At 42.2% G+C, this 13,851-nt stretch overlaps 1 protein-coding gene across 3 annotated transcripts in view; it reads right to left on the minus strand.

Moving 5' to 3' along the window:
- CLGN (calmegin) overlaps positions 1-13,851 on the minus strand; it is an 84,522-nt gene that overhangs the window by 21,208 nt on the left and 49,463 nt on the right. For all 3 annotated transcript variants that reach the window (XM_074950890.1, XM_074950888.1, XM_074950889.1), the window contains exons 8-10: positions 11,577-11,766; positions 10,803-10,916; positions 9,817-9,973 (exon numbers count right to left, since the gene is read on the minus strand). In XM_074950890.1, the coding sequence (XP_074806991.1) occupies positions 9,817-9,973; positions 10,803-10,916; positions 11,577-11,766 (461 nt within the window). The remainder of the gene's footprint in view (positions 1-9,816; positions 9,974-10,802; positions 10,917-11,576; positions 11,767-13,851) is intronic.

Below are 13,851 nucleotides of genomic sequence, written 5' to 3' on the forward strand. Positions count from 1 at the left end.
ACAATGCTCAGTATGTCATGAGCCTTTCAAAGACACCCGACATGACAAACTTTGCATTAGATACCACACAATCATTTTATAAGGATGAACATGGGGGTATAGGGTGTTCCCATGAGGTACAGAACATCACATAGGGAATGCAGTTACTCAACCGTTCTAGCAGTAGTGATGGTCACGAAGAATGGCACTTTTGCTGAGAGATGTAATAATCAGGAGGTTAAGGGCTCAAATAGAAGACCCTTAAGAGCTGACTGCACTAAATTCAAGTCCCAAGGAGGAGGTAGTTTTCTGATAGGAACAGATAGGCTCTTTCCATCTTTTAGGAATCTGGTTGTCAGAAGACTAGTGAACACACTCCTACGTTGTATACAAAAGGTGAAAAGCTGAAATTGCAGCCCGGTGCACCTTAATGGAATTGAAAGCTAGACCCAACTTTGAGATGTAGAAGATAGTCCAAAATATTTTGAATTGTGTAGGAGACTCACTGTGACTAGCTGCCCAAATGGAGAAACACTTCCATTTATTAAGGTAAGTAACTCTCATGGAATGTTGCCTGCCCTGCTATTAAGCAGGATGTTCTTAACTGCCACTTAATAACGTGCCTCCTCTGTATTTAACCACTGATGAACTATGCTGTGAAATGTAGCACCCAAGGATTTGGGTGCAATACTCGCCTGTGATCTGGGGATGTCAACTCTGATTTGTGGAAGAAGTAAGGGTTCTGCACAGGTCCAATACTATAGTTGTCTCAGCCAGTATGGAGCTAAGAGGATCATTCTACTTTGTTCTTGCTTCAGCTTGATAATAACTCTAGGAATGAGTGGCACTGGTTGTACACATACAAGCAGGCCCTTGCCCTACAGGAAAAAGAAAGTGTCTGAGATGGACCTGGGACTGTGACCCATTCTTCAACAAAGCTAGGCACATTTCCTGTTCTGCCAAGTTGCAAACAAATCCGCTGCTGGAAATCCTCCTATTCAAAACACTGATCCTTGAATGCCTTTGTTGAGAGGCTATTCATGATCCAGGCTGAAGGATCTGCCAGACCATTCTGAACTCCTGGCAGGGTAAGATGCCTTAAGAGTTATCAAGTTCCATATGCAGAAATGCCACAGCCTGACTGCCTCCTGACACAGACTGACACCCAGCACCCCCTTGTTTCTTTCCATAAAATACTGCGCTGATGTTGTCAGGGAGCACCTATATGGTCCTGCCCTGAATGCATGGCAGGATCTGTTGATGTGCTCGGAATATTGCACATGGCTCAAGAACATTTACATGTAACCTAGCCTTGTGAATGGCGCACAAGCTCTGAGCCTGATGATCATCCAAATGACCTCCTTACCTTGTGACTGAAGCGTCCATTACCAAAGTCTGATGGGAGAGATGGGCACAAAGGAAATTCCCTGTATACATTGCCCTGACTCATCCACCAATTTAGAGACAACAGACCCTGACTGAGATGCATACTAGTTTGTCCACAACATGAACCTGGGGGTGGTAGACTCACTTGAGCCATGCCTGCATTTCCTGGAGGTGCAGCCTGGCGTGAGGGGTTGCATATGTACAAACAACCATCTAACTTAGGATCCTGATGCAATTCCTCACTGTGGTTCATGGCTGATCCTTGAACCATGCACAGAGGTTATGTTTTGTCTTGGCAGTGGCTGAGTCTAGGACTACCCCAATGAACTCTATTTTTGGAAAAGTGACATGATTTGACTTCTCTGTTTATTTTCACATCCAAGCTACTGAACAAATGGAGAGTCCGACAAATACTGGTCTCTACGCGATGACTGGAGTGACCCTGTGCCAGTTAATTGTCCAGGTAGGGATACATGTGGACATCCTCATCGTGGAGATAAGTGCCTGGCAGTGGTGACAATCTGATAAAAGCCTTGGTGCTGATGATAGTCTGAAAGGTAGAACAGTGAACTGGTAATGATCTCCTACTACCATGAACCTCAGGAACCTGCTAGGATGGATTGCCACATGGAAGTAGGCATCCTGTAAGCCAAAGGCAGCATCTTAGTCTCCCAGATCTAAAGAAGGGATAACAGAAGCTAGGAAAACTATATGGAACAACTTTAAACTTTTTGATATATCTGTTTCGGTTCTGAAGTTCTGGAATGGGTCCAAGAACCCCTCTGGCTTTGGGTATTAGGAAATATTGTGAGTAAAAACATCAACCCAATGTGGAAGAGGCACTTCCTCTATGGCTCCCAAAGAATGCAGAATCAGCACTTTTATCTTAGCACAGACTCATGAGATGGGTCCCTGAAAAAGGAAGTGGAAAGGGGGAATGGAAAGAAACTATAGGGTACATCCTGATGCCATTCTGCTTAGCACCCACTTGTCTGCGGAGATGCTCTGCCATGCATTTAGGAAATGGGATAACCTATTCCCAAAGGAAGAGAAAAAAGCCAGAGCGCGCCAAGCAGGTAAGCATGCTGTGTTTGACAAAAACGTCAAACAGGCTGCTTTGAGGCTTGTGGTTGCCTGAATGAAGTGACCAAGGAGGTAGAAGGCAGAGGCCACCTCCTTTTCTTTTTGTCCAAATGGTCGGACAGCCTGTAGGGGTAGAATTGCTGTCTTGGCTGGAATTGAGGATGATATTTTGTCCTCTTTGTAGCCAGCATGTAACAGACCTAGGAACTTCAAAACTGCTCCAGTCTTATAAGTGAAAACCAGCACAGCCCTCAAGAGGAAAGTCTTCAATAACCTGTTGTACTTCAGCAGGAATCCTAGACACCTGCAAACATGAGGATCAGTGCAAAATTACTGCTGTTACCATAACTCTTGCCACAGAATCTGGTGCATCCAAGGAAGCTTGCAGAGCTGATCAAGAAACCAGACAGCCTTCCACCAAGGAGGTCTGGAACTATTCCCTAGAGCTTTCAGGCAATTTATTTACAAAAATGAGATAGACTCCCAATTTCAATAGTCATTCCAAGTCAAAAGGACCTTGTGATTGGCAGTGCACAGCTATAATCCCACAATTCAATAAATCTCTCTCCCAGAAACGTCTAGCTTTTCTGCATCCTTTTCTTTGGGGGTAACCTTAACTTGATCTTGAGGGTGCCTTTCATTCACAGGGGCCTATACCAATGAAGGGAGCAGGGTGTGAACACAATTGCTTGAACCTTTAGATGGAATCTGGTATTTGCACTCCATGCACTTAGCCACTGGTGGAGGAGATATGGGGATCTGCCACAGTGACTCGATCGGCTGCACTATTGCCTAATTTATAAGAAGTTCTACCTTCTCTGCAGTTGTTCGGTGCTAAAAGTCTATAAACATGTGAAGATTCTTCTCCACCAGAATACTAAGAAATATAACCATCTTTTCCAGCAGCTCTTAGTAGAATTTATAGTCATCCAGTACATGGGAGGAAGCTTCCGGTATGACAGCTTCATCTGGTGATGATGAATTCAGAGGAGACAAGGCAGAACCTTCTTGAGGTTGATCTTGCACTGCTGGGGCAGACTGCTGTTCCAAGGCAGGTTGGGGAAGGTCCATCAACTCTGTGTCCAGAGGTTATTTGGTAGTGACTATTCGTAGCCTCTCAGTACTGGACAGGGAAGCCTCTGTCCTGGGCAATCTGCTTCCATGAAGAAACAAATGTTGGTCTGGATGATGGAAGCATCCTTCAAGACATCCAAAATGGCCAGTGAGAGGGCTGTTACGGTACCAGAAGCCAGTTGTACATAGACCAAGCTTCTCAATTGCTGGAGCGCCTCGAGGCAGAGCATATTCTGTGAAAGCAGGAACAGGTTCCAGAAGAGGCCCTGGACTCTCTAAAATGAGAGACTTGGGAACCCACTTCCAACTCTGATGAGGAGTAATAGTACTCTGATGGCAAAGGCAGAGCATTACCAGGAGGAGTCCTCAGAGACCAAGACAGGGATCTGTGTTGAGACGGAGGTCACCGGAAGCAGCAGCAAAAGCTTCCTGACTATCGGTACTGTGTGATGAGATGGAGTCAGTACAAGGGGTCTAGACATAGTTTCTGAGGAGGCTGATAAACGTGATACCAGATAGGTCCATAACAGACCCTATTATCAGTGCTGATAAGCATGGCACATGCCACAGTGCTGGTACACAATCTTCATCCTGAATCAGTGGTGAATGACAGTAACAAAAGGGCACAATAGGTTCCTTACAGCTGCAAAGGCCTCTGGCATTTTCAGCACGGAAAATGATGGTTGCCCTGCTGTAATCTGCAATGGCAGATCTACCGCCGTCACTGATGAACTAGTGGCCTTGATGGTCCCAGGGTGGATATCAGAGTCAATGGCTCATCTCTGTGTCACTGTGAGACAGTGCCGGGGAGCAGCAAGCTGAAAGGCATACTTTATCTTCAGTATGAGTAGGCTTCTTTTGCAGAGGAGGACTTTGAAGAAATCAATGCCATCTTCTTATGCTTCAGAGGCTGGGAGGGGTCCAACCTCTTATATCCCAAAGAGGACGGCCCCAGGGATGGGGATCTCCTATTGCCTCTGTCCGTTGGCAAGACCGGGGGAGAACTCGCAGAAGGAGAGGTCAATGAGCTCCCTCGTGCCAACTGAGGGGGTTCCAAATGCAGATAATGAACAGCCTCCATGAGAATACATTTAAGGTGCTCTTCTCCCTACTTCTTTGTTTCTGCATTTGAAGCCATGGCAGATAGGACACCCGTCTCTAACATGACCCTCACCCAAGCACTTTAAACAGCAATTTGCAGGTCATTATCAAGCATTGTCTTCCAACAGCCAGAGCAGGGCTTAAAACCATAGGACCTTGGCAAAGGCTCCCCCGGTATCAGGCGAAGCCTGGAGGCCTGCTGGATCAAAGTAATAACAAATGAAAACAAAAAGAAAAGCTGAAGAAAGGTGTCCAAATGACGAAGCAACAAGTACCGCTAGATAAAATGAGCTAACTACAACTATAAGGAACTTTGTTCATAGAGGAATGAAGATGTAAAGCATAGAAACACTCCACCTAATAACCACACACAGTAAGAAGCAACTGAAGGATGGACATGGCAGCTCCATCTTTTATACCCTCAGTTCGGAGCACAACGTGGCCAGGTTGCATCCAGAGCTGCCCCCATGAGTACAGCTAGGGAAAACTCTCCAGCATCTGTGTACGAGATGCAGACACAAACCTACAACATAACAGACATATGCAAGCACTCAAAGAAGAATTTCCTATCCATTTAAAGATACTACCTTTTCAGGATTCTTACTCCTGGAGAGTAAGTAGCTCTAGGAATCGCCAAAAAGAAAAAAATGTAACATACTCAGCAACAATACAGCATAGAACAAGACTGGCAACAACAAGAAATAAGAAAGCTTGTTTAAAAGAAGTACTCTATATTTGCACATAATTATTTTATATACACACCACTTGGGAGAAGCACGATCTCTCTCATAACATCAGATTTACAATTCAATAGCCTCTAGCATATGTCAAAAAAAACAAAACAAAACAAAAAACAAAACAAATAAACAAAAAAAACCTTCCAAAATATAGCATAACATGTATGTTTCTTCCCAGATTTCCCTATTAGCAGACAGCAACTGACCAATCAGGAGCTTGAACCTCAGAAGCTCCTCTACCTCCAAAAACTCATGTGTGCAGTCTCACTGGTTCATTCTTCACTTCCAGGAGATTGTATTCCATTCTATCAGACTATGACTTTCCCACAGTTATCCACACATTCATATGGCTTGAATGTGGCAATGTCAAACCTTGGAAAGAAAAATCTGACTCTGAAAAAAACTTCAGCTGGTTCAAAATGCTATAGCCCACCTTTGTAGCAACACAGATCTCCAAGTACTGTACGGTATATGCCACCTTGATGCTCTGTTCACTATGAGTCAAATTCAAAGCCTGAATCCTAATCTTCAGAAGATTTCTAAGGAACTGGCACAAGCCATTTAACAGACTGCCTTTATCTTTAGAATCATGACTTCCCACATAAACTACATTCTTCAATAATGACAGCATTATCAGCCATATAAGTAAAACTCCTGAGCTCAGTAGAGACATCTTTTCAGCAGCTGGACCACGAATATGAAATCTGCTCTCAAGTGCTCAGAATGACAGGACAAAACGTAACACAAACTATTTGACTTAAGTTTTCCAAATATCAATACAAAATAAAAAGTGAACCCCTTCTGGTTCAAAAGGCACAAAAGATAGGAACCAAAGTCTATAGCCTTTTTGCATTTGATTCGTGACTCAAATACCACAGTCTCGTGTATAATACATTCTAAATGTTTGGGTAAATAGAACAGATTCATAACACAGCAGAATGAACATGAACAGAGTATTCACAAGAAATATCAGTGAACTGGGTACAAGAGGTTGACTACCTTCAGACCATTTGTCTATCCTTTCTGTTCCGTTAGTCTGTAGGTAAGTTAGTTGTACGATGGACTAGCTGGTAGCAACCCGCATATTTATATTGCCTAATGGTTTCTGTTATAACACATTTCTGACCTTGGAGAAATAATATCCTCCATTGTTTGCAGCAGGTGTTTGAAATTTGTAGAGACAATGCGCTAAGGCTAGTGAGACACACCTTTCACTTGTCCCATGAAAATTCTGCTAGGTTTGCCTGAATCATAAACCATTAAACCTGCCATTTCCCTTCCCTCACTTGCACGCTGTAAACATTTAACTGAACGAACATTATAAAGAGCTAGGCCCATTCTGCCACAAAAGCAGCAATAGTACACAGAGAGCTGGGAATGACCAGAAGCCATCACAGGAACCGTTGCACTTTGGAGAGTGCATGGGTTCCCCCTCCCAGGACCACTTTTGATCCAGCACATCCTTACCCTTTGGGGGCACCACAGTGGGCAGGAGCTCTCCCAACTCTCAGCTGGGAAGAGAGGGAGCTGGGCTGAGCATTCCATAACCACACCTCTGGACCCAGCATATTGCACCAGAAACCCATCCCTCCCTCTGGAATAACAGCCTTCTCCTGCTGCCAGCTAACGTAGTAAGTCCTGTAGTTCACATAGTGTAAATCTGTGCTGCTCTACTGAAGGTCTGCAATTTAAACTCTGCTGGTGATGCATGATGGGGAATTAACACCACAAAAGAGGTTGTTTTTACCCTTTATTAAAACTCTAGGAAATTACATACAAAAAAGCTATGTTAAAGAGAATATTTAGGTCACAAAGCCAAACACTCGAAAGTCAGATTTACAGTTACCTACTGAATCTTAATTCTACCCCATTGTGCATATGTGTTCTGATAGTCTTATTACATGATCATTTACTATATTTATTTCAGAACCCTGCATTTATTGCACAGGTTGGAGGAACAAAGGAGCAGAAGTCAGGTTGCACAAGTAACTGTAATCTAGTATTTCTTCAATTTTCAAGTGCTTGAATTTGCATTGTAAGAGAAGGTTACTCACCTTGTGCAGTAACTGATGTTCTTCGAGATGTGTGTCCCTGTGGGTGCTCCTCTTCAGGTGTTGGTGCATCCTGGCGCTGTCAATCAGAGATTTTCGGTCGCAGTGTCTGGTGGGGGTGCACATGCACAGTAGCAGTCTCGCAGCACCGCTGGTGCCTCATCTAGCCCGCACACGGCCCGACCCCTTCAGTTCCTTCTCTACCATGGAGAGTTTAACTCTGACTCCGAAGCAGAGGGGAGAGGGGTGGGTAGTGTAGCACCTACAGGGACACATCTCGAAGAACCTCAGTTCCTGCACAAGATGAGTAACCTTCTCTTCTTCCTTCAAGTGCTGTCCCTGTGGGTGCTCCACTTCAGGTAAATGTAGAGCAGTGCCCTCATGAAGACTGAAGGAGCTTCAGAGTTGAGTTCATTGCTGAGGCTAGCACACTGAGGCCTAGTCTTGTGTCTGAGCTTGAATCAAGAGTAATTGCTTAATGGTTCGTGAATGTGTGTTCAGAGGCCTAGCTGGCTGCCCTGCAGATGTCTAGAATGAGCACATTGTGTAGGAATGCTATGGAGATAGATGAAGCTTTTGTCGAGTGGGTTCTGATCCTTGGAGGGCTTCAGTGTTGTGTAGTGAATAGCACATATGCATACAGCTGGTTATCCATTAAGATAATCTTTGCATAGATATGGCAGAGCCCTTTGATCATTCTGTTGTTGACACAAAAAGTCCAGGTGATATTCGGTAGGGCTTCATTCTGTCCAGATAAAAGGTTAAGGCACGGTGAACATCTAGTGTGTGTAGGTCTGCCTCTTGAGCGTTAGTGTGTGGTTTTGAATGAAATGTAGATAAGTGAATCGGTTGGTTGAGGTAGAACGAAGATGATATTTTGGGCATAAACTTAGGATGTGTTCGAAGTGTCACTTTATCCTTGAAGAAAATTGTGAATGGGGGGGAGGGGTGAACCATGAGAACCCCTATCTCACTGACTCTGCACATGGATTTAATGACCACCAGGAATGCCACTTTCATAGATAAGTGAAGTAATAAGTATGTGGCAATGGGTTCAAATGTGGCTCTGGTTAGACTTCTGAACACCAGATTTAACTCCCATGCTGGTGTGGGTTCTCAGATGTCCGGGTACATGTTCTGTATTCCTGTGAGAAATCACTAAGTCCCATCTACCTGTTGATGGAAGACTGTGATGGCAGCAAAGTGAACTAAGCAAGCTCGTAGCAAGCCATGAGGTCTTTAGGGATAAGAAGTATTCCAGAATTAGTGGTAGCACTGCCTGGCTTGCAGATGTTTGTCCTGGCACCACAGGAAGAATCTTTTTCATTTTTGGAGGCAAGTAGTACACGTGTTGGGTTTCCTGCTGTTTATTAACAACACCTGTTTTATTTTTTCTGAGCAGGTTAGTTCGTTGTGGTGGATGGCTATCTAACTAGATTTAACAAATGCTAACTATATTAAGGCCTGGTCTACACAGTGGGGGGGATCGATCTAAGTTATGTAACTTCAGCTATGTGAATAATTTAGCTGAAGTTGACGTACTTAGATCTACTCACTGCGGTGTCTTCACTGTGGTGAGTCAACTGTTGACCCTCCCCCATCGACTCTGCCTACGCCTCTCGCTCTGGTGGAGTCCAGAAGTCGACGGGAAAGAGCTCCGAGGTTGATTTATCACATCTAGACTAGACGTGATAAATCAACCCCCATTGGATCGATCGCTGCCCGCCAATCCGGCGGGTAGTATAGACATACAGTAAGTTAAGTAACAAACTGTTCATAAACAAGGGTAAAAACTAAGCTATCTTATTTTAAGGTTTTCAGCGACACCTCTAACGGACTCCATCTCAAGCCGAGGACAGTTGAAAAGGAACTGAAGGGGTCAGGCCATGCATGTACTAGATGAGGCACCAACCACGCCATGAGACTGCTATTGTGCACGTTCACCCCGACCAGACACTGCTACTGATAATCTCCAAACAGTGGTGCTGGGATGCACCAACACCTGAAGTGGAGCACCCACAGGTACAGCACTCGAAGAAGAACTTTAATATTGCTTTTTTGTATGTAATTTTCTAAAGGAAAAAGTAGTTTTGTAGTAGTTAGTATCTGTAGGATAGTTGAGAAAACCACACTAGAATAATTGGGTTTCTGCAGAAGCAGTTCTTAATGGAGAAAAAGGCTTTATACAGGAATGCATCAATATTTTCAAGCATACTTAAAATAAAGTAATTAAGAAGCAAGCTACTTACAGTAAAAAACCTGAAGTCAAATGTGATCAGAGCCATGTATTCATGATTCAGATACATAGTAATAAATATGGTATAAAAGCCTAGACAGATTGTTCTATGGATCTCTGAACCTTTAAATGAAGAATACAATATTTTGTTATTATATTTCATTACTACCTGATAGTTAGGATTATCTATCATTGGTGGTTTCCATTTTCCTTTATAGTTTGGATTGGTCATCATGGGACGCACCCACTCTCCACAGCCAGGTGCAGTCTCACATTTTGGATTAGGGATCTGTGGGGCTTCCCATTCACCATCCATTTCTTCATCCCTGTGGAAGGGATTACAAACAATTGAGTGTTTTAAAATGAAAATATGAATGGAATTTATCTCCCATATCTAATCTACACTCAGGGCCTGTATATGGTTCTGCAATTCTGCAGCCTCAGAATTTTGCCCACCCCTTGCCCACAGAACTGTATTCCACAATGTAAGATCTTTAAAAACATTTTTTCCTAGCCCTCATGGTTGTGCAGATAGTCTTGAAAACATGAAATATGAAAAACATCAACAGAGTTGTATTCCTGTCTCTGCAGACAGCCTGAAACATGCTTTAAGAGGTGTGGACTGCCCCCTCAACATAATGCATCCAGCTAAAGATGACAATGTAAAATGTCAGCACTGTTAAGTATTTCAATGCTTATTTTAACATCCACCCCAACTATATGTGCTTATTTTACAATCCTGAACTGTTTCCCTGGTACCAAAAGCCCCAGATGTCTCTTGCTACACCTAGCAACCAAAAGCTATAGCTTCCCCGGTGAAAACTTTTACAATGCAGTTGTGCATTGTTAATACAAAATTCTTCAGAACAATGAAAAACTAACGCTGAGGACACCATAAAATAAACTTAATACCCACAATTGACAATGAAGGGTCTACTGTGCAGATTACATTGTCCATTTTCATATTTTATTCCAAAATTAAAATATAAAAATGTATCTGAAGATGCCTCAGAATTTCCAGTCTGCTGCATCAAAGCACAACAAACTCTAGTGACCAAAGAGCAGAATTTTAGTCCAATTTACCACAGAGTAAACAAGGCCTTGTCTACAATACCTCTGCAAAAAGATCTGCTCTTAATGAGTACAAGTTCTTACCAATCCTCTGGTTTTTCTGCACTGGGATCTGCGATGTATTGTAATTCATCATCAAGCCAGCCCTCAGGCTTGACAGCATCAGGATCTTCTATTTTGGAAGGCTCACCTTCATCCCTTTAATTACAAACTGATATTACCAGAAAAAAATATAGCAGTCTGGTTCAAAATGGCAAAGTTCTAGTCAAAGAAACATAACTGACACAAAAGAAATGATTTTCAAAGGCACAAAAAAGGGTGTTAGGCACCCAGCTCATGAGAGCGGGGCACCCAGCTCCCCTTTGTGCCTTTGAAAATCTGCAAAACCAAGTTAAGTAGTTTCAGGTAATATATCTGCTCCCAAATTACCACTGCCAACTTGTGGTTTACAGTGACACATACCTATTTTAAAAATGGTTTTCTTTTCCTTGTTGCTATGTGAAAGCGCCAGTCATGGAAAAAACTAACTATACAGCAGAAAGAGGGAAATGGACTACACAAAAGTGCTGTCAGATGCATAAAGTAAAAGCGAAAAAAAATGTTCCTCCTAATATTTCATTTATTGTACCTATAGGTGTTACCTGCAACAACAGTGGGTACAATCTATTCAGAGACAAATGTGATTTTTTAAGTTACCAGTATCCCTTTAATTGATGCACATATGGACTCAAATACTACTCCAATTTCCAGCAGAAGAGTATAGACTAAGTGTCAACACCATAAAATTAGAAGTTAAACCACCAAAAATGAATAGCTTTCATACTATATAGTCTGTATAAATAAAATATATTTTCTCACCAATCATCTGGTTTGACAGCATTAGGGTCAGGGATCTTTGCTCTCTCATCCCAGTCATCTGGCTTCTTATCATTGGGATCTTCTATTTCTTTCGGAGGGTTCACAGGAGGAACCATATCTTCCAGAAGATTTCCTTTGCTGACAACTGATTGGTCAATTAACATTTCAAATGTGTCATCTGGTTTCAGCACTAAATTGCAAGAAAATAAATGTATTTTTAAAATTGTGTATGTGCATGCAGACACACAGATTCATATGTAATAAACAAATATGCAAGGTTAAATCTGCTTTCCTGAAAGACTTTGGAAAAAATTTAAATGTGTGTGTGTCATTAAGAAACATATTTTTTGCCACTTATGCATAATAACCCCACCAGTTTCCCGCTCAGCAGCCATCTTAGGGTTTCCATTTCTTTGTTTTACAAACCAGGCATCTTATATTCAATCTGTACTATGGAATTAAGTCAAAATACTGCATTAGTGAAGTGCTAGGTAGACAAAGCAGTGTATCGGTTCTGGCCTTTTACCAAAAGCATACCGCTTTTCTGTTATGCACAATTTATATTATAATTGCATGCAAAAAAAATGTTAAAAGAACATTAAAGGTTGCAAAGTCAAGCACTCAAAAATTAGGAAATGCCAGAATGAAGACGGTCTGTGCAACCTTAATTTGGTCCTATTTTGTGTATGAATTATGAAACTGTCTTTAATAACACAATCATGTACTATTTTTTCCCACAGGTCCTATCTCATTCAGTGCACAGAATGAATGGTGCTCACGTGATGAGAAGCTATTCAATATTTTGTTTTCTCTTCATTGTTCAATGTGTGGCCCCATGCCTTATTTACTGCATACTGTTCAAACCTCCGAATAAAATATTATTAATTTAGTCACGGGCTTTTCTTTGCACTCATCACAATTTTACCTGAGTACTTCACAGACATTAGTACATTTATTTTCACCACACCTCTATGAGATGAGGGGCATTATTATCCCCATTTTACAGTTGGGAAACGGACGCAGCAATTAGGATAAAAAGTATTCTTGATTTTTCAGGGTACTTCGCATTATATAGCACTCTGTACATTGAAAGACTGGTTCCACTGACTTCGTTGCAGAAGTGAATGCTCAGCGCTTCTGCAAATCAGGTCTCAGGATCTCAAGTCAGGCACTCAGAAATTGAAAACACCACAATTACTGCCCACTTGTGGAAAATTTAAGTGACTTGACCTAGCATCACACAGGAACTCTATGGCAGAGGCAGCAGGAGAATTCAGTTCTCTAGGGCAGCATTCAACTTTCTTAGCCATGAGGTTGTCCTTTCCCTTCCTGCAATTACCTGCCTCATTCACTAAACACCTTCCAACTTCAGCAACAAATGAAGCCATAGTCCGATACACAACGGCTTCTATTTACTACACATCTCTGATTCATCCTCAGAGCAGGTTCATCCTGTGCACTGAGTGAAGTAGGGGTCCTCTGGAAAAAACAGTGTGTGTTCATGAATGAAAGATTGCTTCATCATGCATAAGCACAAAGAGGGCAAATTAATGTCGCACAGGAAGCCTTAATTCTGGCATTTCCTAATGAGAGTGCTTGAATTTGCAACCTTAATGATGTTCCTTTAACATAGGTGTGTGTGATTTCATACGTTTTAAAGACAGTAAACTGGAAAAACAAATTCCATCACGCAGCAGAAATTCCATCATGCATCATCATTCTGACACCATCAGCAGGATTGGAACCTTTAGATCCATCACAAAGACTTTTGCCACTTGAGCTAATGGAATAAGTGATAGCAACAGCAGTTTGTCATTCTCTGCATAGACCAGCACTAGAGGGGGATAGGATACTTTGCTAGCCGGGTGCACAGGTATCTCTGGACAGCAGAAGAATGACAAGAACAAGAGTCAGGAATTTGTGTTTCCAAATTATGGAGAGAAGGGTTCTCTAGCAGCCACAGACTCTGACCATTCCCCCCAAAGCTTGACTCCTGTTGCCCCCTTCTTTCCAACTTGTCTGAGATACATTTTTCCAGCATCTAGCAGTATCACTTCCAATATTTTCCCATTTATCAAAGGATCATAGAATTGGAGGTAGATGGGACATATTAGGTAATAAAGGGAATCTCATGTTACACACAGTAACCCAAAATTAGTGTCCGATTTAGGAGTGATTATGTTAATTTAAAACATTCAATTGTTACAGACTTATCAGAAATACTTGATTTTTTTTTAAAGTAGTAGTTTTTAGGTACACCAAGCAGCTATTAACT

The sequence above is a fragment of the Natator depressus genome, chromosome 4, assembly GCF_965152275.1.
Source record: "Natator depressus isolate rNatDep1 chromosome 4, rNatDep2.hap1, whole genome shotgun sequence".
Lineage (NCBI taxonomy): Eukaryota > Metazoa > Chordata > Testudines > Cheloniidae > Natator > Natator depressus.